This window comes from Diplotaxodon limnothrissa, linkage group LG14 (genome assembly GCF_057381915.1).
Source record: "Diplotaxodon limnothrissa isolate DT_005_m linkage group LG14, D_limnothrissa_male_GT1.1, whole genome shotgun sequence".
In the NCBI taxonomy this organism is placed as follows: Eukaryota; Metazoa; Chordata; class Actinopteri; order Cichliformes; family Cichlidae; genus Diplotaxodon; species Diplotaxodon limnothrissa.
The window spans coordinates 32,879,777-32,897,300 of record NC_140609.1 but is presented as its reverse complement, the minus strand read 5'-3'; the positions used below and the strand labels follow the sequence as shown (position 1 = coordinate 32,897,300).

Here is a 17,524-nt window from a genome sequence, read left to right as displayed (position 1 = left end):
TGAGAGCTGCTGCTTACTGGACATTTTTTCTTTTTCTGGACCACTCTCTATAAACCCCAAATACTTTTGTGTGCTAAAAATCCCAGTAGACCAGCAGTTTCTGAAGTACTCAGACCAGACTATCTGACACCAACAACCATGCCACATTCAAAGTCACTTTCTTCTCCATTCTGTTGCTCAGTTTTAACCTCAGTCCAACAGGTCATCTTGACCATGTCTACGTGCCTGAATGCACTGAGCTGCTGTCATGTGATTGGCTGATTTGATATTTGTGTTAATGAGCAACCAAACAAGTGCACCTAATGAAATAGCCTATGAGTGTATGCGTTAGCTGTTACCAGAATTTGCACCTCTGTTCGGGACAATGTGGTCTATTACTCAAAGCTTAACATGGGTTCAGAGTGTTCTCCCCAGGTAGGTCTGAGCAGGTTACATGTTTAAGAAAAAACAAATAAATTTCTTTTTACAAAAATGTGCAACAAAAATACTAACGCAAGAAAACATCAGGTCATCCCTGAAGAATAACCACAGTAAGCTCTTCTAAGCTGGCAGCTGCCATTGAAGACAGCAGCTTCAATGATCGTTCTACCATAATTATTTTAGGAATTTCCTCCTATTATTGTATGCTCGCTCAGGCAGTGCATGACCTAAATGCAGTGATATCATATCAGCTGAATTCATTTCATGGGCACCAGCTGGGATTGCTGCTGTAACAGGTTTAAATCCATGCTAAACACACAGGATGACACTTTCTGGAATAACTAAACCTCTGCTGACCCCAGCTTGCCCTCTCAGTATGAAGCTGATGTGACAGTGCTGAAATTAATAAAAGACAAAGACCATTTTTCTCCTGAGCAGGACAGGTGATTTAAACATTATAGCAAGGTCACATAGTGAGATATCTCTGTACCAAAGTGTGTGCAGCTGAGAATATTAATGAAGGGCTCCGTTTTCCATTTGTTCTGTTTGAAAGTGAAATTATACGATGTTAGGGAGAGTTAGAAACTGCACGTAGGAGCCCATAGAACTCCTCTGATCTTAGCTTATCTGACATGACAACAATAACAGCTGCATACTTCTCATTTTATGTTGCAAACATCAAATACTTCCAACCAGGCAAAATATCAAAATTTACACATTTACCGTTTTCTCAGTGTGTAACATCCTTTTTCTGTATTTCTATAAAAAGCGATCTGTCACTCTTAGCAAGTGACAGGAATGAAATGTATTTCAGAAAATATAGATGCTTTTTTTAGGCTCGCCACTGGCCTGTTCCGCAGCCAGTGATCAGTGTGGTGCTATTTTCAGCACCACTTATTCACCTCAGGCTAAAATGTAGCTCGGAGGACTAAAACACACGTACACACTTCAGTAAAGAAGCTGCTTCATTTGATCCTGTGAGTCTTTTAGAAAGGGTCAGGGTCAGGCCCAGTCAAGCACTTTGTTTTCCACTGGTCACATGACCCAGGAAGCCCACAGAGAAAAGGCCAGAATGTCAACAGACAGCACAATATCTAATTTAACACAAAAGACAGTAACAGCTGTTGACGTTGTCTTTCTGGGGGACGTTTTTTATAACATGATTTTTGTCACAAAGAACCCATCTTGATGCACCTGTAGTAGACACGGGTTGAAAAAAGGACAGTGAAGACAAGATCTTGGCAATGTAAACAAGGGACGAGTCTCTAGTCTCAGTGACGTAGAAGGCAAGAACGGACAGATAGACAATACCAACCCTGTCATCTTCTAAAGAGCAAAGGTGATGGAGGAAGAACAGCAACTAGATTTTGACATGAATCACCAAAGAGGAAAAAACGCAATCTACTTACTCTAAAAAGAAGCCACTTGGACAGTAAAGACGAGCATTATCACACTGTGGATCATTGTGGCTAGACAATGACTTAGCCTCTGGAGCAGTCCTTGGCAGCAGAAGTAATAGCAGATGCAAAGAGAGGAAACATCAGTCAGCTTGAGAATGTTTTCCTTTTGCTGACTCACCCACTTGTTTATTTTGGCCAGGCAGCACTCGTTTTCCCGTTTTCCCCGAAAAAGTGCTGTACTTTCTGGACTACATTTTTTTTCTCCCTTGTCCACCCTCTCTCTCCATCCTTCATAAACACAAACAGATAAACACACTGATATTTACTCATGCATTATATGTCTGCATTTGAACAGTTCCAGAGTTTGAACCGTTGTCTGTGCCTATGTCTGGTGACAGATGTGGAATGCTGTCCCATTGCTGTAGTGGGAAAATCCCCGATGCGAGGAAACTGATTTCTCCTCCTTGAATGGGTCATGTTCTTGGCCAGGAGGTCTTACACCAGGCCCCCTTGAAATGTCTGGGAGATTGCACTTCCCAGCCTAATGGAAACAAAGCACAGGGAATGGGGAGATCGCTCCTCCACCTCCATCCCTGCCCCTGAGGGCTTGTCTCAGGCATGTGCTATAAATTTCCTGACCATATATTCCCAAGCCGAGTTCATTTTTCCAGCAGAGCCACACATGTGGTGTATATCTGGGTTTAGATTATGTGGTTGAGGAAGGAGGGGCTGACTTTGGTCCCAATCCATTAAAGTGGCCACTAATTCTGTTTTCTTAAAGGGCCGTCTGTTGTAACGTAATGGTTTCTTCCTTTAGTAAGGCTTGTTCTTTTTAAAGCCATTAAATCCAAAATAGATGATCATTTACTTTTAGTCTTTCTTCAACAGATTAACTGAGATTTTTCATGTTTCTTCATATCTTGTTATTGCAGTAGAAGTTTACATAACTTGACATCCTGAATTAAACTATAAGTGAGGTAAAACTCAAAAACATATACAAATATTCCCCATGCCATGAAGCTTCTGTAGATGCGTAAGTCCACAGGGGTCAAAGTTTGTAAAAACAGGCTTGAGGAATGTAAAACTGGCATGACAAGCGTATGTGGCTATTGTTTAATTGAATGACAAAGCATGTAATGCTGTCAGGTCTGAATCTCTTAAAGCTCTGCTGCCCACAAAAATCCATGGGAAAACATTTACACAACTCTTGGGCACCTGGTTTCTATTAGAGCAATGAGGATTTAATCACAGAGGTACACTTCTCTCTCAATAACTGCTTCTCAATAACAGCTGATGTAAAATGTTTATTAGCTTGTGCTCCATGGTACCTTCAAAGCAATCAGCGGCATACAGCTGACGGGATTACTTTAGAGAAATTACATCTCGGACGAGGTTCTTATTCTCATGGCATCAAACCTAACCATTTTGTCAAAGTCGCCGGCATCTCAAATATACACACAAGCTGTCTTTTGACTTTTGTGCTGTGATGCAGCCAATAGCGACTCATCTCACATTTAAGAGATGCAATAGGTTAATCTTGTGAACAGGCATAATTTAACCCGTCAATCTTTTTTTTGTGTGAACTTAACCAAGAAAAAAGGAATGAAAGTGAAAACTAGACAAACAAGCAAACTGAATATAGCTTGAAGAGTTTGTCAGTGGACCATGATCTGCACTTGTTGCTATCACTGGTGCATTACGGCATCAACACAAAGGCACATTTTATGCCTCTCAAACATAACTGTGACATTTCATTGAATCCCATTTGTTTTCTTCAGCAGGGCCTTAGCCCTAATGACACAAACTGAAACAGGAAGTTACTGTTTATAGCTCAGGATAAGCATTTTCCAAGAAGACAGAGTTAAAATGCTAACAGAGACCAAAGTAAAAATTGACAGCTGCTTAAAATTAAAGCCACAGTAAGTGTTTGTACTCTCCCCTCCCATGACAAATGTCAAATAGGACATCAGAAGTCACTCAAAAGTCATTTGAAGATGTTACATTTGGCTTTCAGAGATCTGAAACTCCTTATTATGATTAGTAAACCACATTATTTCCCAACCTATGAGTTGCCACTTTGGGAATTCCTAGACCACATGCTTATAAAACAAAGTTAGGTTAACAACATCGGGGGGTGGGGGGGCAGAGCCCACTTATCTCTGTCCCTCAAACAGTTTTCATAATGAAGCACATGTGGAATCGCCAAGCCTATTGCCAAAAATTCTGCTCAACTCATCAACCATGATAAGCTGGATGTACAGTACAGGTATTGTTTTCACACTGAGAAACAAACAAGTCCTAGTGGGCCCTTGAGTTTTAAAGCCAGTGAGCCAGAGAGCAGAGAGGATGCAGGAAGTCTGCTCTGCTTCAGCCTGCTATTGCTCTTTGATTACTGAGCCAAATTGTTCAATCAGGTCTGAAACCACAAGAAAGCTGCAGTGCTACACCGCCCAAGGACAGAGCTTCTTTTAAGAGCGTGCTGTGTTTTTTTTTTGTTATCTGGGTACAAGTGAAAAGGGAACGGCTATCTAAATCTCCAGCAGCATGGGTGCCTGTAGCCTTGCTTCAGTGCAAAAACACACAGTGCATGATGTGAGATGTGCCACGCGATTGGTCAACCTGAGGATGCGGAGGCAAGGGCTCGAGGCCCAGCGGAGGAACAGACTTTTTGCCTCCCTGCAACATCTGGAATCTCTGTGGTTTATGTGGGAAATTTGGAAGGCCACTGCGAGAGCCAATGAAGTTATTGTATCTAAACTGGCCCTGAGGAAATGTTCTTGGCTTCGAAGTTGAGTGTGTGTGTGTTTTGCAGGAACACTGAGGTACAAAGTGGATCACCAGATTCGATGAAGCTTTATGTGAGGAAGAAGTTATTGTTTGCATTCATTTCCAGTAGATTGGTAAACATTTACACACAAAAGGAGACACGTGGACATGAGCCGGTTGTCTGTTTAGTCACCAACATCCTGGTGTGGGACCCTAAAGTGGTGTGTCTTTTCCTGGCTCATTACTTCCTCAATCTTCTTTCTGCTTTTCTTCTCAGCTGAGTGGTGGACCAACCTGGTAGCTTTTGTGTTGCTTCACACACTCACTCACACACAGAGTTTCTGCCCTTGTGAAACTGGCCTGCGTCCTGACACGGCTGCCCATGTCTCCTTCGGCTTAGTTTACAAAACCCAGGCCTGAATTACCCCAACGTGCACACCAACTCAGGAAGCTGATCCCTAAAGGATTTATTGCCTGCTTTTTTCTCTAATTGGCAGCATGGGTGTAATTGGGAATGAGAACAATAAACCCGTTTCCGCTCCATGAAGGACATACACTTGGGAGATAGTGTCTGCTCAAACAGCTTTGCGAACACACACAATACACAATGACAGGATCAAACCAGATGATTTATACTGGGCAATAAATTATGCCCCACGATCTAAGAAACTGTTGAACATGATGATCTCATTCAGTGCAAGGGCCTTGGAGGCATTATTAAATGATATTATGTGCTATTGCATATATGATTGCTAAAATAATTGCAATGAAAATGTTGAAACTGCAATGAAAACTTTAAAAGATTTCAGACCTTGTTAACCACGCTGTTCTGTAATGTTTGCACAACCTTGACAAATTACTGTATATACAAAGAAAAGTCCAGAAATACTAGCAGTCCAGCCCACCTCCACCCCCACCCTTGCTCTCCCTCTGAAACTGCCGAGCTGGCCTCTGCTCTCAGGAAACCGCAAGTCGTTTTCCATCTTTCCATGTGTGGAATTTTTCATGCATTTGTCATGCCAGCAGCACCCTTTATAGTCTGAGCTGCATCTATCTGCTTATAAATTTAGAGCATGATGTCACTGATCTGGCACCTGTCGGGAAACAGCCAGAGGGGAATAAAAATAATGGGACGATTTTGTGAACGTTAGTTTTTCTGTGGTAATAGTGGTAGTAGTAAATTAATTTAGGAAAAATTTTCTTTTTCTTTCGTCTTTATGAGACAGAACAGCTGATGTCTAAATCCTTGCGCTTCTGGCCAGCAATCACATCTTTGTCATGAAACACTGCGTGTAAATTATAGCACCTTTCCTTTAAGGACTTTGTGTGCTGACTAAAGGTGCCATACATACTTGTATGTGGCATGGTCAAAAGCCTCTCAGCTGCTGACATTGAAGTTAGATGGTTTGGACACAGGAGGGATAGTGGATATATTGGAAAAAGGATGTTGAACATGGAAAGGAAAAGAGGAAGACCACGGAGAACCTTCATGGATCTAGTAAAGGACATGTGGGTTGGTGTGGGAGAACAAGATACAAGGGACTAGGTGAGTTGGAAGCAGATGATCAGCTGCCGCAGCCACTAAAGGAAACAGCTGAGAGGAGAAGAAGAACTGAATTAAGGTCTAAGTCAGTCATCACTTCTTATGAATTGGATCTCAAAGGGTTCATTCTACTGCTAACAAGAATAATAAATCATCTGGTTTGGTGTTGCTTACAGCCTATATATAATATATCGTCTCACGTAGCAATAATATCACAGAAAATCAAATAATGTGGCAGCCAAGTCAACAGTGTGTGCCCAATTTTACAGAAACATTTTGGAAAATATATTCACATTTTTTGTGTTCTCAATTTGGATTTGGAGGAACTTGATGTTCTTACATCCTAACTCTATCCAGCACCTTTGGGATGAACTTGAAGACTGGAAGCCACCCTTATCACCAGCATCAGTGGCTGACCTCACTAATCCTCTTGTGGCTGAACGAAAACAAAATCTCTGCAGTCAGGTGTAAGAATCTTGTGAAAAGCCTTGAGGAAAAAAAAAAAAATCGCAGGCTGTTAAAAGTATTTGCCCCTTGCTGATTTTTTCTTTTTAAAATAATTTTTTTTTGCATATTTGACACATTTACATGTTTCAGATTATCAAACAACATTTGAGTAAATATAGAACACACTTTTTGTACGAGGATTTCATTTTTCATTTTGGAAAGCGGAGTTCAGTATCACTACCCAGACCTAGGACTGATTACTGTCAGACCTGCTGACTCAATAAACCACTTAAATAAAAGTGTATGGCAAATATAAGCAGACTAAAACACCCCAAAAAGTAAAACATTATGCCATGATCTAAAAACATTCAAGAACAGCAGAGAATCAAAATCATTGACATCAATCTGTCTGGAAAAGGTTATAAAGCCATTTCTAAGGCTCTGGGACTACAGCAAACCACGGTGAAAACTTAGAACAGTGGTGAACTTTCCCAGGAGTGTATGACCTACCAAAGTTACTCCAAGAGCTAGAGTGTTATCCAGGAGGTCATAAAAGAATCTAGAGAAACATATAAAGAACTGCATGTCTCACTTGTTTCAGTTAAGGTCAGCGTTCATGTTTCAACAATGAGAAAAAGACTGGACAAAAATAGCCTCAATGATAGAGTTCCAAAGTGAAAATCACTGCTGACTAAAAGATTTTTCACACTTTCACACAGAGATAGGTAGTTTATTTCCTCTTAATAGATGAAATCACCATTTAAAAACTGCATTTTGTATTTACTCAGGTTATGTTTGTCTAATACTAAATTTTGACTGATGATCTGAAATATGTAAGAGTAACAAATGTGCACAAAGAAAGAAAGGAGGAGGCAGATACATTTTCAAAGCACTGTAGCTGTATATTCATGCTTATGGGTTTTCCGAGGTTTCACAATCTCCTGTGAGTGTCTACACAATTTTGGACATATTTGTACTGGATTCTGGATGTGTTCTAACAAAGAGAAATAAAGCTACAATAACAATTCAAGGAAAATAGGAAAATGATCAGAGTTCCTTCAAAATGATCCATTCCTTGTTCTTCCCCAGGGAAAAATGCGACACTTAGCTAAGTATGGAATGAGAATGAGGTCAGACCATAACAAAGAATAACAACAGAGTTATTATTCCTTCACACAGCCTAAAACGTACATCTGATTTCAATACTAGCCCCACCAGCCCACTTTGCTTGTATATGTTCTGATTAGAACTGCGTAGGTGTCAGGCTATGTCATCTACTACTCACGTTCCCATGATGCTCTTGTGATGTGTATATTATAGTCTCTAACCAGCCTCCAGGGAGAGAAACGGAGAGAGCGACTGCAGCTGTCTGAGGTCACAGTCAGTCTCCATCAGCAGGCTGTGACCCTGGGTGACACTGGAGTTTGAGAACAGCTGAAGAATATGCAGGAGTAAAAAAACAGCAACCCTGCTTTAATGCATTACTAGCCATGGACATTATATAATACCCACTGGTGCACCATCTATAGCCGGACTGGTGATTTATAATAGCAGTGTATACATAAGGCTCAACAGAGGAGTCATTTCACAGTGAGAAGGATTCTCATGTTGGCCAGTTTCACTGTGGGAATCATGAGTAAGGCTGGTAAATGGTTCTAGCTCTACTGTGCATTTAATCCCAATCATCAGAGCCTGATTAAACTTGACTTGGTGCCAAGGGGAACTGTCCAGGGAAGTCAACATTGTCATATTAGTTTTATACTGTTAATAGCAGACTAGAGAAAACATCTGTGGTGATGTTTTACATAAATAAGTACAGGTTTTTTTTCAGTTTTCACAGTCTGATCAAAAACACCTGGGCCTTGTACACAAAGCAAGCAACTAGCTCTTACTGTGGATTTTACAACCCCTCTGCAGTTCAGCCTCAGTCATCAGGATCATGAGCGAAATACTTCATAGGAAATAAGATGTAACTATAATATGTGAGCAGAACAAATTAGTTAAAGTAAAAATTAATTTAAAATAGAATCTTACTGTATATACAATGTGATCTTGGATGGTACTGTATAGTATCCACAGTAAGCTTTGTGCATGCAAGCACTTAAGCATAACAGATTAAATTGACCATCTATGCATGCCATTATTAGTTAAATTAAGCATTCAGTGTGACACACTGGTGCAGGGTGTAGCACTGTGGTTTTTTCAGTCTGCTCCTGTTTCTTCTCACACAAAAGTAAGGCATGCATGTTCAGTAAATTTTGGTGATTCTCAGTTGTTCATAAGATATCTGCTTTCTCTTTGTGTTAGCCCCGCAATGGGCCAGTGTCAGCTGGGATAGGCTTCAATTCTCCTGCAATCCTAACTAAATGAGTGGTTATTGAAAAACGGTTGAAGGATAGATTTTGGTCATTTCCTCAATGTAGAAATTATTGTCCCCTCTGTTAGATCAATACAATCTGCTGTAAAATGTGCTGTTATTCAGTGTGCAAAAAATATTTTTAAATTCAAGTTTCACTGCTTATATCTACAGTCATATGAAAACTTTTTTCAAAGGACACTATGCAGTTCTGTGGAAGTGAAGTACAATTTTTCGTAGAGAAATTTTGCCACTCTTCTTTACATTGCATCAGTTCACCGAGGTTTGCATGTATTCATTTATGCTCGGTTCTCTTAAGGTCCCACCACAGTAATCAATCAGGCCGAGGTCTGAACTGGGGTATTGCAACACCTTGATTCTTTTGTTTTTTAGCTGTTCTGTTGTAGATTTGCTGCTGTGCTTGGGGTCATTGTCCTGTTGCATGACCCAGTTTTGGCCAAGGTTTAGCTGTCAGACAAATGGCCTCACATCTGACTAGAATACTGTGGCGACAGAGGACTTCATAGTTGATTAAATGACTGCAATGTGCCAAGGTCCTGTGGCTGCAAAACAAGCCCAAGTGCCTAATAGTTGGTATGAGACATTTGTGCATATGTGCTAAGTTTGTTTTTTGCCAAATGTGGAGCTGTGTATTTCACCTCCACTTTGGGTTATGTTTCTCCAAAGGACATTGGTCAAGAAATGGTTTGTTCAGACACAACTCTGCAAACCTAAGCCCTCTGCAATCTTTCTCCTGAACAACTTACTTGTTCAGTCATTTTCTAATTGCGCTGTCATGAAATTTAACATTTAACATTCTAAGTGAGGCCTGTAGAAGCTGAGACGCAGCTCTTAAGTTTTTTTTCTGTAATTTCTTTGAGCATTGCACAGTCTGACCTTGGGGTGAATTTGAAGGGACGCCCACTTCTGGTAAGATTGAGGTAAACGCTCCAAAGCAGCAGACTGCCTAAGCTTCTGCTTTTATAGAGATGGACACACCTGCTGATCATTAATCAATCAAGTGCACGGGATTAGCAGCACACTGGTGCAACTTATCCTTTTAATTCCGAAGGAATCAGTAAGGGTGTACTTAGTTGTGAAAACTCTCTTTTCCCCCTTTGTTTCCCCTTTGTTTTTCTTATAATCAGCAGCAAGAGATTTCCACACTGAAAGTAGATTAGCATATGTATTCAGAGACAGGATCTGTGTAAATGAGAGTATTAGAGGGAAGCCTCAGCCTGACAGTTCTGGGCCACAGAGTGCTTTTTAAGCCACATTTGTGTGATTTTCTCTCAGACTGGTGCTTGGGTAATACGATGTTGATCATAAAGCAAAAGACCACTTACTTACGCAAGACAGGGATTAAGGTACTTTTTGCTCATCATCTATGCAAGGTTTAAAAAACTTTCTATAAATGTTGAGCAATATCTTCAGAAATTAAACATTTCAAAATCAGTTTTAAGCTTTTTCCCCATCTTCTCTGAGTGTTTCCATATGTGGCTTGAATGAAGCTCTAGGCTTTTCTTTTTTCTTTTGAATCAGGAAACAACAAAACCAAAAGTCAAGAAGGTTAAAAGGTTGACTGTTTTCCAGAAATGACTCACAACATGATCTTAAATAAACAACAAGAAGTAGGAAGAACTATTTCAAAGATCTCTGCTCTCTGCTCGTTCTATTATAAGTTACAAACATGAAGTTCAATGTTCAAAAGAATTCAACACCATTAAAAGCTGTGCTGCTCTGACCGACCACCATGCTAACAAAAGATTTTTTTTCCACACTTTGTTAATAAAAATCAGGTGTGGTGGCAATTAAAAAAAAGAATAAAGATTAAATAAATACTAAATAATATTTATTTAATAAATATGACAATAACATAATTTACAGAAACCCACCATGCATTAATCATTGTAAAAGAACTTTTGGGCATCCTTGCATACAAGTCATGTGAATGTGTAATAAGCCTGCAGGACATTTCTAGCACATTAAAAGCAACAACAAAAACAAAGCCTCTTCTGGTCAATGTCAATGTAATGAGGTGGACGGTGATGTTATAGTCTACACCGAGGACCATCTGGCTGTCTCATATTCATGTCTTTAAAGAGGTTCCTGCAGCCCAGCTGCAAAATACAACCAGGAAAACTCACACCTAATGAGAAAAGACCATCTTTTACAGGATCATTCTCCGTGTCACTGGTTCATGTCTAAACCATTTGTAGATTCTATGTGCTTTTTGACCTAATAAAGTAGATAGGGATATTGTGTCTAATCTAGCTTATTCCAATCAAACTATCCAAACTAAATAAAAAAAAATTCCCATCAGAAATCATTTGATGGGAATCTTTTATCTGGGTTGACAGATCTGTTGATGTTTTTCACTGTGCTCGCACACTCAGGTTTCCAAGAATCAGTCACAGGACATATCTCATTCACACGACCAGACCGCACATTAGTTAACTGCTTCATAAAAGTGACATGGAATTTTTCCAGACCGTAATGTCCACTTGTGCAGTGCAATCATGTACAGCTGAGGTCATGTGAGAGTGCAACCTGAGACTAAAATGGCATCTACCCAAATCCTGCAGCTGCCCCACAAGACCTACATCACACCAAGCCAAATATTTCCTCACAGCAAAACAGAAACAATTTTAACCACCATGTGACCAATATATAAAAGGCCTTTAAAACAAGACTCTGTGCATTTGGACATTCTCAAGACACGGTTGGGAGGGAGCTGCCACCTGTGGCCATCAGTCTTATTGTCTGGTGCCTGAAGAATGCCACCATGTGAGCCAGCGTGCAATCCAGCCTCAGAGTGCACAGAGGGTTGTTTTTTTAAAATTACATACAGCAGCGGTCCTCAACCCCCGGGCCACAGACTGTGAGTCGTTTGGTACTGGGCCGCGAGAGTTGAAACTCAGGTGTGAAATTTATGGTTTTTAGGGTTTTTATCGTTATTTATTTTAAATCCTTTTTATCGTTAACTCTGTTTCCCTGGGTCTTTTTCCTTGTGTTATGAATAAATCTTCTTTTTTTGTACCGATACAGGTTTTGCTGTATTTATCCGCAACACCTTAAAGGCCGGTCCGAGAAAATATTGTCGGACACAAACCGCTCTGTGGTGCAAAAAAGGTTGGGGACCGCTGTCATACAGGACCGTACTTCACTGATGTTAAACTGGCTGTGGACTAAGACCAAAGACTCCTTAAACAATGACACTTTATGATCCAGTTATAAAGTTTCAAGGCATCAAAATTTAAAATTTCAGGGTCTTATGCTTTCAAACTCCCAAAAGAAATTCTACAAGGTGACAGCGTCTAATCCTTTTCTTACATAATAGTACTATTATGTAATAGTAGTTTTACTGTACAGTGAACATTAATTGATTTACAGATCTCCTTCCCCTCCAACAAAAAATCATGGTGCATTATATTTGCTGAGATATTTGAAAAATTGCATTAGAAATTACTAATCAAAAAAATGTTACTCTGTTTATGCTCACTCTTCTGTAGCTACCTAGATGCTAAAGTACCGTGAGCGGAACTTTACATGAATATGAAGGGAAAAGGATATGTTAAAGATGTAAGGACCATAATTGTATTAATCAACAAATACCTCCATGCAATCACTGGAAGTAATAGTAATATGCATTAACCTACTTATCAGATTTAATTCCTTATTAAGTGAAGGTGCCAGTCCACTTTAACACTTGATTATAGCTATACAAAAAAAACGACCCTTAGCTTTAGTGTAATATTAACTAATACTGATTTTTTTTTAAAAGTGAAAGCAATACTTATTGATATGCAATTACCCCCCACTGCTTTCTGGTATACTCAGAAAGCATTTTCTCTATCAGCTTTATCTGGTCACATGCTCTCCCAGCATGCACTGCATAGACAGGCATTTTGTTGGGCAGCCACTAATAAAAAACAGAAATATTGTCTTACCTGCACCTGATGCATCGGTCACCTTACTGAACATCTGCAGGAAAAAACATTCAAATACTGGTCACTGTAGCAGAAACTGTATATATAACATGGTTTCTTTTTTAATGGCACTTTTCAAAAAAGAAGATAATAATAATAATAATAATAATAATAATAATAATAATAATAATAATAATAATAATAATAATAACAACAACAATAAATTAATAGTCACTAAGGCTTTACTTGAATGCAGCTTCACTTTGGCAGCCATACATATGCACCAGTTCACATTTTTTTTGCCATGAAAACTATTCAGATACAAGCTCCTAGTTCAATGATTTTCTTTAAAATGTACTTATCATTATCTAATTATAATTATATAATCCCCTTTTAAAGAGAGTCTTATCAGCTTGCTTTCCCCAATAAGACCAAAGAAAAACTATCAAAGATCATTTTACAGAATCATTTCTTTGGAATGCTGTTAGCGCTGGAAAATAGACCTGTGTGGAAATGGTCTTGATGCATTCTCAATCATCCAGGAAAGTAAATCTGAAAAAGTTGATTCTGTTCATCTGGACATAGCGTTTTGTGGGAGAAACGTTTCGTCACTCATCCAAGTGACTTCTTCAGTCTCAGCTGACTTCAGGTTTCCCCCAAATCTTATAAACAGTGGAAATGAAGTGCTGATACATGAACTTGTCACTGTAAAATTACGCTGGTCAGCATATTCTTTATATCCTTTTAGTTTAATGGTTATTAATATAATTCTGCTACTGCCAATAGAGGCCAAGGAACTGAAAATCTTTTCCTGACTGGACATGATCTGCTCTCCTGCCCATCTCTCTTTTCCATTTCCCCTCTGTGGCTCACTGGTTTGATTTATCCACTTGTTTGCCTGCCCTGATTCCATGTTCATTGTGGAATAGGCAAAAATGCAGCATATAGTCCCAAGATGTCTTTTTTCTAAAACTACAGAGCCTCCATCACGACTGTTAACATACAATTAGCCCACAGGGCACTGTTTAGATTTTCTATTAACATACTAGCAAAGATTTCATAACTACAAACAGTATAAACCCTCACATTTTTACCTCTAGGCTGGATGAGCAACCTAGTAAAAGTCATGTCCATGTTGCTGTCTTCTCTAGATAGTCATTGACACTATTAGGGAATATAGCAAATAAGCACAAAGGACAGCAGGCAGTCGAAAGGAGATTAAGGGAATAATTCCCAACAAGTGTCTGGCAGGTGGAGGGGGAATTATCCAGGGTTAGCAGGCTCAACCACTCAGTTACCTCCAGGCACAAAAATCCAACTCTCTTTGAGAACCAAATTCAAAAACAAGTCATAAATGTATGACTCATACCCTTATGTGTGTATTTTTATCTCTGTTTAAACATAGACGAGTTGAGTGGAGCCTCTTCAAACCATGAGGTATAGCCACTGATGGATCCCTCATTATTGACTGTGAGATTTGGCACAGCCTGGCAGAATTTCCTCACGTATCTAAACACTGAAAAGAGTGTTTAGATACTCTTAATGTACAGACATGAAGAAAGTCCTTATCTCTGTGCTTAACTCTGTGCTGTAAATAAATTTTCTGTAAATGCAGCCCTGGTAAGTTAGTCTCAATAGACCTGCTTTAGACCTAGTTTCAGAAATAAACTCAGGAAAATGAACACTCCAAAAACCAGATGCTGAGCCCCAGAGGAGATGTACCAATTTGAAGAGGTTTCAAAGACATGAACACATCAATCATTCTCTTTGTCTCAAAAGCCCCTGAAAAGTATTTTATCCTGACTTATCCTGAGATCTGACCCACTTGAAGCACACATCGCCTGATTCAGGCCAATCACAGACACATGTCAAAGGTTACAGGTCAGAAAATGTGACATCCTTTTTTTTTTTTTTTTTGGCCTGTCCCGTTTGGCTCTTTTGCCATCAGAATTGTTGTCTAAAGGCAAAGAAAGATGCCCAACGGATTTACTTTACCAAACTGACCATCCCAGCCTTGCCGTAATGGTCCATTTGATTTGAAAATGTGACATCCTAAAAAGAAGCGAAGCACAGAGTACCTTTTCATGGCTGTTGTCAGAGGAAAAACTTCCCTTTGCTTGCATCAACAAGAATGTTTATACGGATGGACAAGTCTGTGTAAGTGAATGACAGCTGCTGTCTCACCACACATGACAAGTCAACAAGGCCGAACAGTCAGTCTGAATGAGAGACCAGCATGCTCTACGTATACCCGTCTTTGTCAATGGCAATTAATGGAGGAAACCTCAACCCAAATACGTCTCTATTCACCAATCACAGAACACTGAAAAAAAGCTGGTCTCAAAAGCAGGGTGAAGCTAACCAGTACAAACATGAATAGAGTTGTTATTTTTCAGGCTTTATAGTCACATATACTCATCATGAACTAAATGTCATGGTGATTTGGGGCTTTTAAGGATTTCTTTGAACAGCGCAACACATTAAAAAAGAAAAAGGAGTAGCACTCTAATGCTAAACTAGTGTGCAATGCTACCTCTCATACACTCAAACTGTGTTGTCTAGAGTGGCTCTATTATTTTACTCTGTATTATGTGTTTACCCTCTTCCCATCTTTGCTACCATAAGACTTCTCCATGTTTGTGACTGGTCAGATGCTGCTAACACCACCCCTTTCATGTGAACGTGCGTGTTGCTAGATTGAGAAACTCTGGGTAGATTTATCGAGTTGATTACCACCTACATTGCCGACGTCAGGGTAGATGAAGCCAGATCACAGTAAGATATTCTGGGTATCTTGAACTTGCTTCATAGATGCAGGAGGTAAACACCATGTGACACAAGAGAGTGCTGCTGCAGTATGATTCAAATGAACTTTCAGTTCAAGTCCAGTTAATGCTAGAAGCACTGAAATCGAACTGTTTGCAGAAAAAAAGATACGTCTCTTTGTGCCTTTTGTAAAATCAGGTCTGTTTAGCTATTCATAATGGATTTTTTATGACAACTTTGAAAACCTTAAAACGTATTTTCCTCATTGGAACCACACGCAAGGAATATTTTTCTATAAAATCGCATAATATTTTGCTGTAGACATTGTGTAAAGAATTCTGTGTGCATCTTCCTCTACCAAGGCATTATCTTAATCAACATCCAAGACATTCCTGCTCAGATAAGGTCTAGCCTGAGGAAGCTATGAACTGCATTCCAGTTTTTAGAGATGTTACAGATGTAAGGGAGTGTATCATCCAGGTGCAAAAAACCTTTGCCACATGGTTCATAAAACATCTGTAAATTAAGCTGCAATTACCAGTTCCAGCCGTGTGTTTTGTCTCACACATTCAGCTTGTTTATTCTTTGACTCCAAGTCTGTGACTGAGACTTCATTTCAACTCCCAGCTGTCAGAAGTTTCATATGGACCCCAGAGCTTAACATGTCCATGCTGCATGTCATTTCATTTCACCTATATCTGTAAACTTTGCATGGTCACTTAGTTATATTGTTTGGCATTTGCAGATATATATTCATTTGCTTGTTTGTGGAGGGATAGTGCTATAGTTACTGATATGGTATTTGGTGATCATGGGACAGATCTCTTGAACAGCCTAAAACATTTCATAACTGAAGAATAACATGAACTCATTATCCAACAAAATTACTCCATCTATAAAATATGTGAACATACACAGCTGCTCTGACACCAAGTTTTAACTCATGCCGTCATCATTTCCAAGAGGTACTCACGGGTTTCACAGAACATACAGGTGTCACCTATTCTGAGAATGTTCCAGAGACCAAAATGATCCATTTTGTTTAACTACAACAAAATCCAGTCTGTGGTTTCGTGTTGCAGCTAAACAAAATGAAACCTTTTCAGACTAACATCAAATATTATAATGTGGATGAACATGTCACAAAATGATACTAAAAACATGTATTAGAGGGATTTTATATTTTGGAAATCTTTCAGTTTCAGTTATTTGTTCAATTATTTCTTCACGGCAGCGAAACAGTCACATTCTTTGCCATAAGAAGTGAGTTGTGCCTCTCTAAGGATGTTTGACTGACCTGATTTCAAATCCAAACCCTAAATATTTACAGATGTGTAGACAGATGGAAATGTTGTGTAGATTGGGAATGAAAAAGATCAAAATCCCAATGATGGCTTTATCTTTAAAATAGTTACACATTTAAAATGTTTACTTTTGGGATTTTGTTTTGTCTACACACTTTGATATTAACAGTGCAGAGACAGGTAAAAGGTTGTTGCTTGAAGTTGCTGAATTTCAAGCGACTTCATGCTTGAAATTCTTCACTCTTATTTATAGTCACATCGATTACCTCCCTGCAGGTTTAGTAGGGGAGACCGGGGATAGTTGTAACGTGGGTCAGTTGTAACACTTCCAATTTCTCCAATCAGGGCTAAGTTTCAAATGATGTGACTCATCCTGTGCATGCCCAAATCAGTTCTGCTATCACATGTGAAAAATCAGCACATTTTGTCAAACACAGACAATTTAACATGAAAAAAAGTAATTTGTATGCCAAAAAGTAAGTTTTTCTACTTCATTTCAATTTCTAATAGCATTATCTGCTTTGCAGTTAAACTCATCAAACTTAAATTATGTTATTTGTATGTCTATGGGGATATATTCTGTGTAGGTCTTT

At 39.2% G+C, this 17,524-nt stretch overlaps 1 protein-coding gene across 3 annotated transcripts in view; it reads right to left on the bottom strand.

The window, feature by feature from the left end:
• The window catches only part of stard13b (StAR related lipid transfer domain containing 13b), a 64,217-nt gene that overhangs the window by 35,117 nt on the left and 11,576 nt on the right, over positions 1 to 17,524 (bottom strand). For all 3 annotated transcript variants that reach the window (XM_085370837.1, XM_085370836.1, XM_085370838.1), the window contains one exon: positions 12,883 to 12,916. In XM_085370837.1, coding sequence (XP_085226963.1) covers positions 12,883 to 12,916 — 34 coding nt within the window. The remainder of the gene's footprint in view (positions 1 to 12,882; positions 12,917 to 17,524) is intronic.